General features: G+C 42.0%; 1 protein-coding gene and 1 long non-coding RNA gene across 2 annotated transcripts in view; both read right to left on the bottom strand.

Annotated features, from left to right (window-relative positions):
- The window catches only part of LOC132235530 (uncharacterized), an 85,233-nt gene that overhangs the window by 7,343 nt on the left and 61,409 nt on the right, over nucleotides 1–16,481 (bottom strand). The gene's annotated exons all lie outside the window — the stretch shown is intronic.
- On the bottom strand, nucleotides 11,264–12,069 carry LOC132234297 (small ribosomal subunit protein mS33-like). Its single transcript, XM_059695320.1, has one exon. It carries the CDS (start codon nucleotides 12,011–12,013, stop codon nucleotides 11,693–11,695), a length of 321 nt encoding a protein of 106 aa, XP_059551303.1. The 5' UTR covers nucleotides 12,014–12,069; the 3' UTR covers nucleotides 11,264–11,692.

The following is a 16,481-nucleotide window of genomic DNA, read 5'->3' as shown; positions in this document are numbered from 1 at the left end:
TAGCTTGGAAGTTTTCTCTTACCACAAAGGAAAAGTATACCTCTAACGAAGAAGCATCAATAACAAATTTATAAAATATATTTATACACTAAGGAAAAAACCAATTGTTTCTTTCTTTAACCACATACATCAATATCATTAATTGATGTGTAAAACTATTTGTAACTTACATTTAACTTGGAATTTTTACCAGATAGGCAGTCAGTCAAGACTCTCATGGTAGAGTCAACCATAACTTGAACAATTTTAAATTAAAGCACAAAAACTCAAGGATAATTGAGGAATGTGTTAGCTTTTCTTCCAGAGCTATTGGCTGGTTTTAGCCATAACATATCAATTTTCAAAGAAATGAGGAGTATCCAGCACACTCCCTTGTGTCTGGGATTACTGTCAACTCAGTTGAAACAAATTCTAAGTTCTGCCTCTAATGCTTCTTTTCACAGGTTTAAAAGATGCATTTTGGAGTTTTGCACTGTTGTACATCCAATTTATGTGGTTGTGAGGAGCTGCTCAGCAGTTTATCTTCTATCCATTTTAACGATCAAAATTGAATACCAATGAAACCCTTCTACTGTTAGTATTGTACTATTATGTTCTGCCTGTTGACAAGGTGAAAATGGGCCAAATTTACAGCAAGCTTCATTAATAGGGTTGTAAACAAACTACTTTTCATAAAGCCCTACAAGCTGAGTCATGCTTTGGGGGCAAAATCCGGGACCTGAAACCAGCCTGCCTAATCAGGAATAGCTCCAAGAGGTTCAAGTTAACACTGCCTGTCCTCAAACAGACTCAACAGTCTAAGCCATACCAAAGGAGGACTTGGGCACTGTGAGTTTGAAATTAATTTGCTTTATTCTTTCCTGCTGCTGAAGTACAACCAACAACTGACTTGGTGTTTTGTTTTGTTTTTTCAGTGTTTAAAAGCAGCCAGGGTGGTGGTGGTTGTGACCACGAACATCCAATGAATAATTCATTCTTGTTCAAGTGGAACCCATGGGATATGTTGCCAATAACTTGGTTTATTTCTTATCTTCAGTTCTCAGCAGCCAACATATTCGTCTACATTCTAACAATGGGTCATAAGTTTTTCAGTGTACAAATACTAACACTATATGATTCCACTTGGTCTCAGTTCTCAGGGCTTTGGGCAAGCAGAGGGAAAGCCCCAGCTTGTTGATCAACAGGGTGGACCATGCCTTCCGCAGCCTGCTGTGAAGTCCCGGAAGTGGGTAGAGGAAGGGCGAGGTGCACAGTTGTGAGTCTTTAGATGCATCACTAAAGCAACAGATGGCACTTAGCCAGTCGACTCCCATTGGGGAACCAGGATATTCTCAGTCACGTTTACTCGCAGGTAAACCCCAACAGTGTGGAATTCAACACTTTTGAGTGTGTGTGTGTGTGTGTCTTTCAACCTTGGGTATATTACTTTACTCATATGGGAAAATGAGGAAATACCTTTCAAGGATTATTTTAAGGTTGAATTAAAATACTACATGAAAAATGCCTAGCGCGGCACTGCACACAGTAGACCCTCAGCAAATGTCATCTCTCAACCTTCTTTTCCCTGAAAAGGGTCTTATGGAAAGGGGGTCCTCCACACTCCCTTTACTACAGAGTATTGACATTACAATCACACTTGTTAGGGCCTGGTCTCAACCCTGATTTTGACATAAATTCAATCCAGTTAAGGCCATCCCACAGTCCACAAAGTGATGAATCCGAACTACAAAACATCCTTTATTGGGATCCAGTATAAATCTACCTAAGTGGCCAGAAGATATTCTCTATTATAGAGTCTCCCAAACAATAAAAGTGGACCCTATTACTTTGTTACCATGCAGTAGGGCCAGCTATGGAGTAACGAGATCCCATCAAGAGTCAGGCAAAGCTCTTTTTTGCTCTCAGGTAGCTGTCATGAAGTACACGCAGACGCATTATTTTTCAGTCCCTAAGGGTCACTGTTGCAGAAAGCCGACTCCCCTACAAAGGCCCCTTCTCTGCCCCACAGCCCGCCTCACCTTTCATCGGACCCACTAAAAGACAGACACTAGCCAATGCCACGTGAGGACAATGTGGCCTGCTTTTTCCTCAATTTGAACGTTTGGGTAAAGCACACTTCCTGCAGCCATCCTAAACACCTAGCCCTAGACACCTCTCTGCTCTCCAATCAACCTTTTCCCAGCAATACATGTATTTCAGTATTTTTTCCTTCTCACACGAAAAATGCATTCACTCTGAGGCACATTTTTGAAGCAATAAACAGCTCACTTCTTTGCAGAAAAATAGACAATTTTCAAGTAACCTTTGGAAGCATCTAAATAACCCACACATATTTATGGCTGAGTGACTCTTTGGATTGAACAAACTTTAAGCTTTTGTTTGCAAAGATTTCCATTAACATCTTTGAGCACTTTCTCATCTCATCTAAGTTTTATCTAACCTCTCATCTCTTCTTCATAAACATCCCAGATTTTCTTCTTTCTCTCTCTCTCTCTGCCACAGCTTGACTCTCTAAACAGAGATTTGATGTGTGCACGAAACACTTGTATCAGTTCAAATGGAGAATCTTCACCCAGAGGTCTCGGGGTCCTGGGAGTGAAGACAAAAGCTTCTATGGTATCCAAGGTCAGCCTTTTTGTCTCATTTTAAATGAACCCATTTCACCTCATGCCTGCTCCTTCCTTCTTACAAGAATAATTCCCCAAGGAAAGGGGAAAGGGCTCTCATCCTCCTCCCCCACCCCCACACTGCAGCAGAAATGCAGTTTTTAAAGGGTCTGTTCTCAGGAGAAAATGCCATAAGCTATATTTATCTCTCACTAATCCATTCCTCTCTACCCCAAGATTAAGGAATTAATGACTGCTACAGCTGCTGTCCTTAGCACATTAATTACTGTAAATTGGCTGCAGTCTTCCAAAAAAATCCACTCAATGACAACGGTGAGGGGGCAAGGTTCTCTGCAAAGCATTAGGTACCAAACCTAAACAATACATCAATGTAGCATCAAGCCTGAGAAGATATATAGCAGCTTGGGCACAGAGTCCCAAACACAGGCTGCGAGCATGGGGAAGGGGGTAGGGGTGAGTGAAAGAAGAAAACAATCCGTTGCACACACACAAAACTTTTCTCACAACCCAGACAGATCAAATATTAAGGAACACCACTCGCGTATTCATAAAAGCCGGCATCATTGCAAGTCCCCTATTGTCAAACAGTAGGTCGGCTGTTTTTACACTTGCCAAATACTTGCAGATGGACATGGGGAATGCAGATGTTCTGGACCACTTGTGTGCCCTGGTTTTCTTGCAATCCCACTTAGAAGTCCCCATTCCAAAGCCCATACTATTCCCTCTTCAAAATTTTTCCGTATTCCATTTTGTGTCTCTATGATACATCTTCCCCTTTTCTGCCACTTTCCCATCCAGCAAAGTCTGCCTAATTCTTAGCCCCAACTCAATGTCACCTCCTCCAGGAAGCTGAGTTCCCCTAACTCTTCCTACATACTTCCATGGAACTTACAGCTTTGTCCCCAGCTTCACAGATCCAAGGCTGCTCCTTTCTCAAACTGTGCCATCCCCTTGACCTACCCCAGTCCCTTTCTTAAATTCATAGCCAAAACTTAGGTCATTTCCTCACCTCCCTTCATAGCTCTCCCCTCTATATTTTGGCTTCTTGGGCCCATCACTCCAATAAAACTCATCTCTTTAATATCACCTTGCTAAGTCCCAGGCACACGATAGACTTATCTCAGTGAAAATACCCCAAGTTGGAAACCTGGAGCTCATTCTAACCCTGTTGACACTCTTATCCCAACTCTAAGTAATGACCAGGCTCTAGCAGCTCTATTTCCCCGTAGCCTTGAACGCGTCCCACTTCCCTTCGCCCCTTCTGCTACTGCGCTCCTCACCAGCTGTGACTCCCTCCCAACTGGTCCTCCTGGTTCCACCCTAGTCTCCCCCTACTGTAGCCAGAGTAACCCTTCTTAAAGGCAAGTCATATTACTGAAGTCCTCTACTTAACCTTCTTGTATATTTCCCCCTTGCCTCAGGATAAATTCCCAACTCCTTAACATGATTTAGTAGGACTTTCATTGTCTCTCTCCAATTTCATCAATTTCAGCTCTCATTATCCCCGCCGTCATTCTAAATTTCTCAAGGTTCCTTGAGAGTGTCATGCTTCCTCTCATCACTCAGCCATTGCCTATGCTGCTTCCCAATCTCTTCCAAGCCCCTTTGCCCTGCTAGGTTTTCCTTGTCATTCGGTTCTCACCTTACATGTGTCAACGTAAGAAATGTCTAAACCTGTAAGAATTTTTATGAGTTTATTTTAGCCAAACTGACAACAATTTCCGGGAAGCAAAAGATTTTTCTCTGGAAAATGACAACTTTACCACTTATTTCATACATCGGGATCAAAGGGGAAGATATAAAGGAATACATGAAATCCATTGGTGATAGATTAGGGAGGTGGGAGAGAGCCGTAGCGGGGAAATCTCTGGGATTGGATAAAAAGTAAAAGGAATAGACACATCTTTTACATAGGCAGGTATAGGATAGTTAACAATGAACACTGTAACAGTAATTGTGAGGAGTTGTGTGGTCTCTGCTCTGGTGTGCTTTGAGGGGCCTGGGGGCGAGGGGGAGGGGGAAGAAATTACTTTGATATTCCAAAGGTATGTTACCTTAGATGCAAACAGACAGGTTCAGTTAAGGTGAAGACTGACCTTTGTTAGGGAGACATACGCCCTAAGACATAACTACCCACCATGAACTCCTTTTAGTTAGAAACTTTTCATTTCAGACCATCCTAAGGCCGCCATGCAGACCTCGCATGAGCTTGTCAGGTGTAGTATGTGGCCCCTTTTTGTCCAAACATGTCACCTGCAGGAACCCTTCCCTGCCAAACCCCAGGCCCTCCTGCAGCACCAGTACCTCCCCATCATGACTCCTAACACAACTTGGTAACTGCCTGTGTTCTGCTCTCTATTCCACTTGCTCTGCAAAGAGCAGAGATGCCCTCCAGCCAAAGCCAGCTGAATGGGATGTATGGTAAGGATGCAGAGGGCCTCACAGACACCTGAGAATATGAGCTTCCTAGGAACCAGAACATAAAAGACATCAGACACCGGAGCCTTTCTTTTCCATCTCCCCTCAGAGATTGGAAGGTCACATCATGGCTTCTCTGCATGTCACTCCACCACATTCCTCTCTCCCAGCCAGCTTCTTCCCCTTCAACTCAGCACGCAAGCCTACCCCAGCCTGAGCTCAACCTCACCCTTCACCTTCTGCCTCTGATGCTGGCAGGGGTCATCTCTTACTTCCCAAGTCCAAGTTCCTGACGGTTCTCTGGTCTTGTGGTCCTTGGTGGATCTTGGTGGCTGAGTGCCCTTGATTGCCATCTGATCGGCTTTACACAAGAAGGTAGAGTGTCGTGGTACAGGACACGGCCGCACTCACCTGGGGGTACAGTCTTAGATAATATATAGGACACCCCTCTTACACTGTCTCCTAGGAGCTAACCAAACTTTCACTATTCCATACTCATTGCCCTGCAGAGTCGGGCACAGGGGAGCTTGCTGAGTAATGGCCTAATTTATCAGAACCCCGCAGCTAGAAGACCCATTTGGAGACCCTTTTTGTAGTCAGACCAGGCAGAGTAAGCAAGTTCTCGATTCCCACATAACAAGAAGATAGTTTTTGTTCCTTAAAGGAGTTTTCCAGATAATAAATGTTTTCTGACTCTTAACTTCACTTAGAGTCAAATCTACCACTTAGCTGATAACAGCTCCTAGTAGCTTTAACCAAAACGGCAATAATCTTTTGTAACTTCAGCCTGCTTGTTTGACCTCTTCTTAAAATAATTGCCTTGGGCTTTAGAACTCTAGAAGGAAATCAGATAAAGGAGTATAAACAGGATTAATGCAATATTTTAGCACTGGTATAATAATAATTGCCTCAAGATCGACCCAATTTGAAGTTCACCTCTACACTCTGCCGATTTAAAAGCCACCAGACTGGGTGTGGCTTCTGATTTCGGGGAGACATGAAAGGCTCTATCTGAAGTCAGATCTTTTTTGTACAATCAAGGTTTTCCCTCCTTATTACACTTTGAGATAGCTGTCTCTCTATCTCAGTCTCTCTCTTTCTCTCTCTCCCTCCCTCCCTCCATCCCTCCCCACCCATTCACCCATTTGCCTTTTAATACTCAAGACCAGCCATCTGTTTTATTTCCAACATTTCTTACAAACCAGGGACATCCTGAGGGACTGAAAGGAAAGAAGGGAGGACTTTCTGATGCTGAGCACTCAAGAAGCCTTTATGGATGAATACATTCATTTGTCTGTTTTTAATTAAATAAATATTATGTTATTTTATTTACTTTATAAAATCATTTTATTTTTATTGTTGACATTATTACAGGTGTCCCCTATTTTCTCCCCCTTTGCCCCTCCACTCCTCCCTCTGGCCCTCACCACCTTGTTCTCTGTGTCCATGGGCTATGCATATATGTTCTTTTTGTTGTTGTTTTAATATGTTTTTATTGATTTGAGAGAAAGAAAGAAAGAAAGAAAGAAAGAAAGAAAGAAAGAAAGAAAGATAGATCAATCCGTTGCTTCCTGTATGTACCCCAACCAGGGATCAAACTTGCAACCTGGGCATGTGCCCTGACCAGGAATTAAACTGGCAACATTTTGGTGAACAGGACGACCCTCCACCTGAGCCACACCAGCCAGGACATGCATATATGGTTTTTGACTGTCCCCTACACACCTCTCTCCTCTGACATCTGTCAGTCTGTACCATGTATCCATGTCTCTGGTTCTATTTTGTTCATCCATTTATTTTGTTCATCAGTTTATTTTGTTCATTAGATTCCACGTGTAAGAGAGACCATATGCTATTTATCTTTCTCTGACTGGCTTACTTTGCTTAGCATAAAAAAAAAAATCATGCTTAGAGGTCTGTGGGCCTGCAAGTGACCAAAAATAGACCTTTTATTCTCAGTGGAAGTGGAGTTCTTGGGGTGCCGAGGGGAAAAGAATTTCCTGAGGCTGCCACAGGAGGATGGGGTTTCATGGAAGGTTTTATTGATGATGTAAAACTAAGGGAGTTCCCCTCCAAGGTCCTATCTCTGTCCGTCCAATGTTGTCTTCAGCAGGGCTAGAATTAAGGCCACAGCCTAGAGCAGTGGTCAGCAAACTGCGGCTCGTGAGCTACATGCGGCTCTTTGGCCCCTTGAGTGTGGCTCTTCCACAAAATACCACGTGCGGGCATGCATGTAAAGTGTGATTGAAACTTCGTGGCCCATGCGCAGAAGTCGGTATTTTGTGGAAGAGCCACACACAAGGGGCCAAAGAGCCGCACGTGGCTCGCGAGCCGCAGTTTGCCGACCACTGGTAGAGTTTCTACTCCATATTAAAGTCCAGTCCAGTCCAGCATCTGGCTAGCTTAGCTTGTGTTTCCACTTGTAGTCCATTGCATTTGGGGTGTGCATAGCCATGGGCCATGTGCCTGCTTAAGGCTACACTGCAGGCGAGTGTGGGTCATGGAGCAAGAGAGAGTAAGGGGGAACCAGAAGGAAAGGGAGAGAGAACTCTTTGTCTGGGGTTTTACCCTTCCAAGATTTCGCATGCTCGCAGTAGCTTCCAGCCAATGATCCTTTATCCCAGGCTAGATTGACAAGCAAGCACCTTTCCAGCGTTGCCCCTACTTCACTGTTGGACACCTTTCCCCAGTGAGCTGCAGGGAAGGGGCCAGTTATTTCCTGGGGAGTGTGAAGCTGTAGTTCCTTGGTGAAGTACTGAGATGACCTTGCCTATAATGTCTGGCCCGCCCTTTGCTCGCTTATTATTAATATTAACAAACTAGCTAATCACGATAACACTTTGAGGCACTACAGGTGAGAGTCTACGGTACTCAGTGCTGGACACCAGCCACACTCCCTTTGTCTTTAAAGCGTCACCATTGAAGACCCAGAAGAGTAGACTGTTCTACAGACTTGCCCGAGTGGAAGCCTCACCACAGGACTTGCTGAACACCCGTTTTCCTGGAACCCACCCACTTACTGAATCCGAATCTCCAAGAGTGATGCCTGAGAACACAGTTTTAATGAGCCCTCTGATAATCCTTATGAACTGACAAGTTTGGAAACACTATTCTACATTATCTCTCAGTTGGCTCTTTCCAAAGTGTGTCGCATTGATGTAGGGATGCTCATCCCCAGCTGCACAGTGGAGTCTCTTGTGAGCGTCTCCCTCAACCAATGCCCCTGCCCAGACCAATCCAGTCAGAAGCTGGTGGGTGTCCAGACTGGGGGTCTTAAGTCCCACCCACACAGGCATTTTCATTCAGATCTGCAGCCATGATGGAAACTGCTGTGCAACACCCGCTCTGCCAGACCCACTCTGTGAAGCAAGGGTTCTCAGCTGGGACAAATGCACAGGGCAGTCATCCACATGTCCCTCTCCTGGATTCCCAGTGCCAACTGTCATATCGAAGCCTCTGGAAGTCCTACAACAAAGAATCCAATTTAATTTCATTTAAGTCTGCTTAAATTTACTTAAACTGCAAAAAGAACTTGTTTTATTTGCTTGTTTGGTGGCTAGATGGTTTTTACAGAATATGAATGAGCATCCTGTACAATAGGAACGGACTTAAATAAAAGCTGCTTCCCTCTTTTCTGAGTAAAGAAATAGCCTAGCTCTTCCAATGAAATTCATGGCAACTCCTAAACTGCAATTCTGCTTCCACTTAACTCCTCATTTCTATTTCTAGTTACTCTCTATTGTTTACTATTTCATTACTACCTCTGAATTTTTATATTGGCATTGACTCTCCCAAACTTGATTGTAGGTTCTCCCTCAAGGAATTTAGCTGAGAAAACCCTTCCTTACCCCTTCCCCTTCATTCAGCTTGACTGGGCGGCTGCCCGAAGAACTAGCCCTGCCCAAATGCAATGCCCCGTTTCTAAGTTTCACGCAAACATATCCTAGCCATAATTTCTAATATCATGACTTTCCAGGTATCCACTCCAAACAAGGGATGAAAAATGGGAAAGGAGAGATCACTCACGCCCTGGAGGGTCCATGAGAGGGTCCCCAGTGCAGGAAAATTAACACCAGAAGGAGCATCAACCACAATCCCCACACCCATCACTTCCCCAGGCCGGCGATTTCCTAAAGGGGAGCCAAAGGAAGTCATTAACATGCTGGAGGAAAACTAAGTGGAAAAAAGTGGACTCCCCACTCAGAGAAAAAGGAGGCAAAGAGAAAAAGAAGCGGTGAATTTTAAATTAAATTTCTCTCCCACTAACTCTTGGGCAGGATTTCTCCACAACAGCCTCACGGACACTGTAGCTGCATAATGACTGGTTGTGCGCACTCTGGGATCTTCAGCAACATCCCTGGCTCTACCTACTACATGCCAATAGCATGACCCTCCAAGTTATAATAGTCAAAAATATCTCCAGACATTGCCAAATGTCCCTTGAGGACAAAACTGCCCCAGGTTAGGAACCACTGCTCTAAGGCACAATTCTTATATGTAAAACATGAAATGTGGCCTCAGTGGAGGAAATAAGAAATTAAATCACAAATCTTTTTTCACTATTATTTTACTGTAATTAGATAACAAAAATGAGTAAACATTTTTTTAAAAAATTTCCCAAGATTTTTGTTTCCTATATTTAAAAAAAAAAAAAGTTAATTACACTCTTTTAAATCTTCCATTGATTGGTAGAGAGCAGCATTTGAGGAGAAGGTAAATATTTAAGCTGAACCTAGAATTTTTCTTAATTATCAAGAAAGTTGGATGATGATGATTTTACCCTATAAAAGTTTAATATATTGCATGCTAAAAAAAAAATAACCCAAAATAAAAGGGAAACAAGCTAACATCCAAAATGCATGTAACAAAAATGAATGTTCAACACATGAAGAATCGACTAAATCAATTCTGTAAAAAAATGAAAATCACTGAAATTGTGATAGATAACCAGCCAAAAGACACATGCAAATAATTCACAAAAGGGAACCCTCAACAAGCAAATAATAATAAGCACTGGAAATTTTAAGCATCACCAGAAATCGAGGAAAACTCAATTAAACCCAATTTTTGCCTGTAAAATTAGTATCTTTTTAACTAAGAAGATTCTTCACTGATCAGGCAAGATGAAAAAGACACTCACATACTGATAGAACTTTTTGAAACTAATTTGGCAAAATTTATAATGAACTTCACAAATATTCACTTTGCATAATCTAGCCTAAGAAATTAATCCTAATTACTGGAAAAGCTCAAAGATGCTCATTATAAGCATTAACTAGGATAATGATAAACTGCACATCACCTAAATGCCCAACAGGTAAGTACATTGCAGAGGTTACCTTAATTGTTTCATAAATATAGTATTATGAAACAATTAAAAAGCTGCCTAAGAAAAAAACAGGTACAAAAATACTGAAAGCATGATTACAACTATATATATTTCCTCACGGGGGCTGGATGAAAACTAACTGGAGGGCTGACCCTGTTTACCTTTGGGAAGCTGGAACACTGGTGACATTTTTCAGTCCGTCTATTTGGCTTCTGAATTTTTTGTAATGAGCATGTATTACTTCTATAATGGAAAAAGTAAACTCCATAAAAATGATTAACTTTTCTCAAAGTGCAGCTCAATATAGTTTACACATGAAAATAAACTGGCTTCTCAGTCATGGTTTCTCCAGACTGAACTATTTTGAAAACATTCTCATCATATGAAAGTTGATTGCAGCCAAAGAGAACTAATCTGCTCTTATTTGAGGGTCATCAACCTCAACCACATAAACAGCCAGAGCAAGAAGGGTCTGGAAGCCTTAAGACCTGATTTTTGTCCCTTCCCTACCCACATATTTTCAGTGAATACACCCAACAGGATCTTCTCCACACATCAAGAGAAAATCCCACAGGGGAAGGTAACATCAAGTGAACTCATTCGCCAAGATAACTAAAAAATATATATAAATAAATAAAGCCATGAATACTCAGTATCCCTTCCTCATTATTGAAGCCTGATCAATAACATTTATTATTACTCTGTTCCCTTTACCATATCAGATTCATGATACATAAGAAAAAAAGCAAAAGGCGTGAAAAGATGTCCATTCTGAAATAGATAGTGATATAATTAGGAAGTAGAGAAACTATAGACAGATAAATGATAGATAATCATTTATTTTCAAACAATATGTCAGAAATACATAGAATTTAGGAACTAGAATGTGTATTTTTACATTTAAAAATGTTTTTATTGATTTTTAGAGAGAGGAAGGGAGAGGGAGAGAAACACTGATGAGTGAGAGAGCAATATCATCAATCCATAGCCTCCTCCATGCCCTCCACTGGGGATTGAGCCTACAACCAGGAATCCAACCGATGACCTCTTGGTTCCTGGGACAATGCTCAGCCTCTGAGCCACACCGGCTGGGCCGCATTCATTTCTGTAGGGAATGTGGTAAACCTCAGATTACAAAACCAAGGCCAAAATAACTTTGCAGAATTAGAATGTGGTCAAGAAGTCAGTCACACTTTAACTGGATCAGACTTCAACACGGAGCATTTGTGTTCCTCATCCAACATGGGGAAAGAGAATAAATACTCTTGCTTCTGCTCTCAGTTGTGGAGGAGGAAGTTTCTCTCCACACTGACAAACACTATTTCTTTTTTGCTGCTCTTTTTCCTTCTCCTTTCCTTGGTTTCCCCTTTCCATGAAGGTTCTTCAGACGTCTCTGCTCATCCTTGAAGTCCTGATGCTCGTCTCTGTAGAGGCCATAAAAACGCAGTATCCCCATGAGCACAAAATAAGTGTTGTGATTTGGATACCAGTCATATGTCTCCTTCCTCTTGGCCAAAGGCAGCTCACTAAACAGTTTCACCACTTTCATGGATTTGGAATCAGTAGGCCTGGCAACTTCACCAAATAGCCGGGCACTCAGGCGAGTCATGCGCAAGGCATATTCTGAAAGTGAAGACATTTCTGGGGCAGCAAGGAGGAAGAGTCCCGAGTGGTGACCTTCCTCTCCCACATGCCCTTCCACCGGAAGCTGTATTTTATTTTTTAAACATGTTTTTATTGATTTCAGAGAGAGGAGGAGGAGGAGGAGGAGGAGGAGGAGGAGGAGGAGGAGGAGGAGGAGAGAGAGAGAGAGAGAGAGAGAGAGAGAGAGAGAGAGAGAGAGAGAAAGAGAGAAAGAGAGAGAAACATTAATAATGAAAGAGAATTATTGGATCAGCTGCCTCCTTCGGTTGCACCCCCTCTGGGGATCCAGCCTGCAACCCAAGCATGTGCCCTGACTGGAAATTGAACCATGACCTCCTGGTTCATAGGTTGGCATTCAACCACTGAGCCACACCAGCTTGGCTGGAATGTAAATTAAATAGTAGTCCTACTTCTTAAAATGAAAAATGCCATCGGAAGCCACTGTAGACTAAGCAGGCACAATGGTGGGGAGATCCTTAGAATTGGTCTTAGGTTAAATTAAGAAAATAAACTAAGCAATTAAAGTGGTGAGGCAGTACCATTAGCCATCAAAAGCAGGATTTTTCTCTACATCCCTGACAGATGGTCCCCTAGATGAGGTTGGAACTGTTTAAGAATGATCATTGATACCTTTATCCCCATCCCAAATTCCAGGTCATACAAACTTTACTGTGAAAATATCTCTTGCATCCATCCTGCCCTTTCCAGTCTCATCAAACTAGATGAAAATAGTAAGAAAAGAATGGCATTAATTCAGGCAGAAAATGAAGATCTAGGCTAAGATGGTGACAAAGAGGATGGGGTAGAGGTGAGATAAACTTTAAAAGAAAGTACAGGAAGGCACTAATGACTGATTAGATATAAATAAAGGACTCATGTTTTCTGAAAAAATAATTTTTTTAAATGGTGCACATGACCTGACAATCATGAAGATACTTTTGAGTTCAATGGGGCAGAATATTTGCTCTCAGGACCAACTCTGAAAATCCATTGAGGGGAGTTTTTAAGTGAGCATGGCTGGGAGTTACAGAATGGGAGTCAGGATGAAAGAGTGGGGAAAGTCAGCAATAGGTAGAAAAGGAGGCCCTCTCTAAGCTTTAAGTGCTAGGTTATTTTCTTTTTCTATTCAAGCATGTTCTCTTCTGCTGGAAAATGCTTTGTTAAACTGATCTGAGGTCGTTCCCATCCTCATGAGAAATCTGGTGCAGTATTTCATCCCAAACATTATAAAGCTTGGCATTAAAAGCTTCGCAGAGTCTATTTTCCCCTGGAGTCAGGTACCGTTTGTCATTTGCTCACACATGCCTGCTGGCAGACGGCTTTATGGCGATTCCCATGGGCAGTGAAGGGGCTGGAGAGCATCCTTCACACAAGACTTCCCACTGAGTCCAGAGGCCGAGGGAACAAGTAGAAAACCCACGTGCCCCATCGCGGCTGCTGGCATCTCCATTTAGGACACACAAATATGTTGTCTTCTCTTCTCATTGTTCACCAGCATTTATAATTGACCACTGAACAACAACACTTGAAACCTGAGAATAAGGTCGGTATTAAAGTGCTCGTCCCCATGAATCCAAGTATTGTTGTTTTGGGTGCTTGCCCAGGCCTATCAGTTCCAGAGGGGTGGGGAGTAGTGAGGACACTCTCAAGGTGAAGAGAGAAGCACTGTGGAAAAGGCACAGGTGCAGTGTTTCCACCATAAATACAATGATTACATTTTGGGGGGTGGAGAGGGGGATGTGATTTATGATCAAAAACATTTCTATATTCAATACAATGGAGGCCATGAGAAAAGTATTTTTGAAATTAAAATGGAAAAATTCAAGACATTGGTCACTATAGCTAGAGTCATATAGAAAACAGATTCTTTTTTTTAGCCTTGGATGATAGGATATTTTTTAAATCCTCAGTGTTTAAATTCGGAAGGAATAAAGGGACAGAGGCGGGCATCAGAATATTTATCTTACTAATTACATTAGCAAATCACAACTGTCTGTTTTTGTAACTATGGCATGCAGGCTAGAGGAGAAATGTTTTGGTCCATAACATAGCTCTCTAATAGCCTTTTAAACTACAGACTAAAATTGGATACAACCCCTGTTGGGAACTGTGGGAAGAGGATAGAGAATGTATGTTTTCCTACCTTGTGACAGGGAGGAATATGGTGGATAAGTGTAGAGAGACCCTAAGAACAAAACACCCTAAATTAGCAGTTTTATGGTCTCGTGGCCTTGATAGTGGTCGGCTTCACCCTTAGATCGCGTGCCTCAGAGCCATTATAAACAGATCTTTAAACAGGACTTTTCTGAAGCTTCTGGTATCTATTAATGCTATTGATTAAACCTCAATGCTTATTTATATCCGGAATGTGGCTTATGTTTAAAATTTCTCTTTTAAATAAAAACTCTCTGTACCTTCTGGGTCCCACATGTGTAGAAGAATTTTTCTCTGTTCAAAGGGTAACCATGCTATAGGAAAGGCTTCCACTGCTGGGCGCCAAAGGGGGGATTCCTGAACCCCTAGAAGAGGGTTTTGGTGGCAGTCAAACCCGTACCTGCTTGACCTCTAGCACATGTCTCTCTCCAGGTGGCCTCTCCGTGGTGACAAGCTTCCCTAGCGCAGTGGTTCTCAACCTTCCTAAGGCTGCAACCCCCTTAATACAGTTCCTCATGTTGTGGTGACCCCCAATTTCATTGTTACCAATTGAACATAATTAAAGCATAGTGATTAATCACAAAAACAATATGTAATTATATATGTGTTTTCCGATGGTCTTGGGCGACCCCTGTGAAAGGGTCATTCGACACCCCCCCAAAGGGGTCGTGACCCACAGGTTGAGAACCACTAGCCTAGAGGAAGGTCAGCCAGGGACCAGGGCTCCCACCTCCACAGCCCTAAGAGGCCTCTGGAACTCCATGGTTAGTGTTAGAGCATGGTCTTGCCTACCACACACAATGATCTTAGGATTTCAAGAAAATGAAAAGACACTCCCACCTTGGGAGAGTGAGGAGGTAAGAGACCAGATTTCAGACTCAGCATAGCCCATTTCCAAAGGAGAACTCCCACACCTCCTAATGATCAGACAGATTCCCCTGAGCCCCAGAAGAAAACCAGGCCTGCCTAGCCGGTTTGGCTCAGTGGATAGAGGGTTGGCCTGCGGACTAAAGGGTTCCAGGTTCAATTCCAGCCAAGGCCACATGCCTGGGTTGTGGGCTCGACCCCAGTGGGGGACATGCAGGAGGCAGCCGATCAATGATTCTCTCTCATCATTGATATTTCTATCTCTTTCTCCCTCTCCCTTCCTCTCTGAAATCAATAAAAATATATTAAAAAAAAAAAAAGAAAACCAGGCCTATTCTCAAGGTGTCAAAATACAAAGCAAGATCTAAAAGAAGCTAGTGTCACTCAGAACCACAGCCATCAGAGTTGTGTCTACACACAGGTTTGTTTTACTGGTTGAGTTCATATGACAACCCACATAGGATATTCCAGAAACCCTGCCCTGTGACTTTGGTCCATATTTAAATTATCACAAACAAAAACATCAATAGGTGTAACCTTTCTGGAAGACAATGTGGCAAAAGCCTCCCATTTAGGTATTTTTTCTGAAAAAGAAAAACCATGGATTTATGCAAAGATTTAGCTATAAACATATTCAAACTGTATTTGTTTACAGTAATGAAAACAACCAAATGACCAGTATTAGGGGACTAAATAAATTCTAGTATATTGATATAATATGCTACGTACCATTTAGGAGTAGCATTGTAGAAGACTATTTAAGGGCATAACATGTTAACTGAACAAAAAAAAATTATAAAATAATATGAACAATATGCTTTCATTGGGGAAGGCATCATAAAAAGCATAAGTAAGCAAAATTACCAAAATCAAGCTCCTCATTGACTTAATATTTTGGGACATTGGGTATACAATGAGTAGGGGCTATTTAAAATAAAAAATGGAACAAAGTTTTTAATTCCTGCTTTTACATTTCAAACGATTAAATATTAATGATCAGCACAGCTGTTGGAAAAGAAGGGAGGAGAGGATGAATATATGTTGTTTTTACATGTGCTTTCTTACTCAATTTCACTTAAATGTAGGGTCATCCCCACTTGAATTGTCCCCTTTTGGTAGATATCGAGGATAATTAGAGTGTATATTAATTTTAAAAGCCCCTGGCTTTTTCTCCAAATCCTTTATTATTGAAACCCTGTGAAAATCAATAAAATCATATTTTAAAAAATGCTTCCATTTCCTGAACTGGGTGAATTCTAAAGTTACTTTTTCCCCAGGTGAAGGTGTTGATTTGCATTACCTCAAAAGAATGAGCCAGGTTTGCATCTGCTAGATATTATGCAGTGAACTGTTGATTATCTGTGGAGACAAGGACAGTCCAAATAATAGAAATCCACAGAGAATACCCAAACTTCATTTTAGCCAGAGGTGTCAACAGTTTG

This window comes from Myotis daubentonii, chromosome 5 (assembly GCF_963259705.1).
Source record: "Myotis daubentonii chromosome 5, mMyoDau2.1, whole genome shotgun sequence".
NCBI classification, from domain to species: Eukaryota; Metazoa; Chordata; class Mammalia; order Chiroptera; family Vespertilionidae; genus Myotis; species Myotis daubentonii.
Note: the sequence above shows the minus strand (reverse complement) of the source record. Positions and strands in the feature narration are given on the sequence as shown.

Bases quoted from the DNA above. Each gene is read 5' to 3' on its own strand.
- LOC132234297 (XM_059695320.1), bottom strand. From the start codon at position 12,013: ATGTCTTCACTTTCAGAATATGCCTTGCGCATGACTCGCCTGAGTGCC.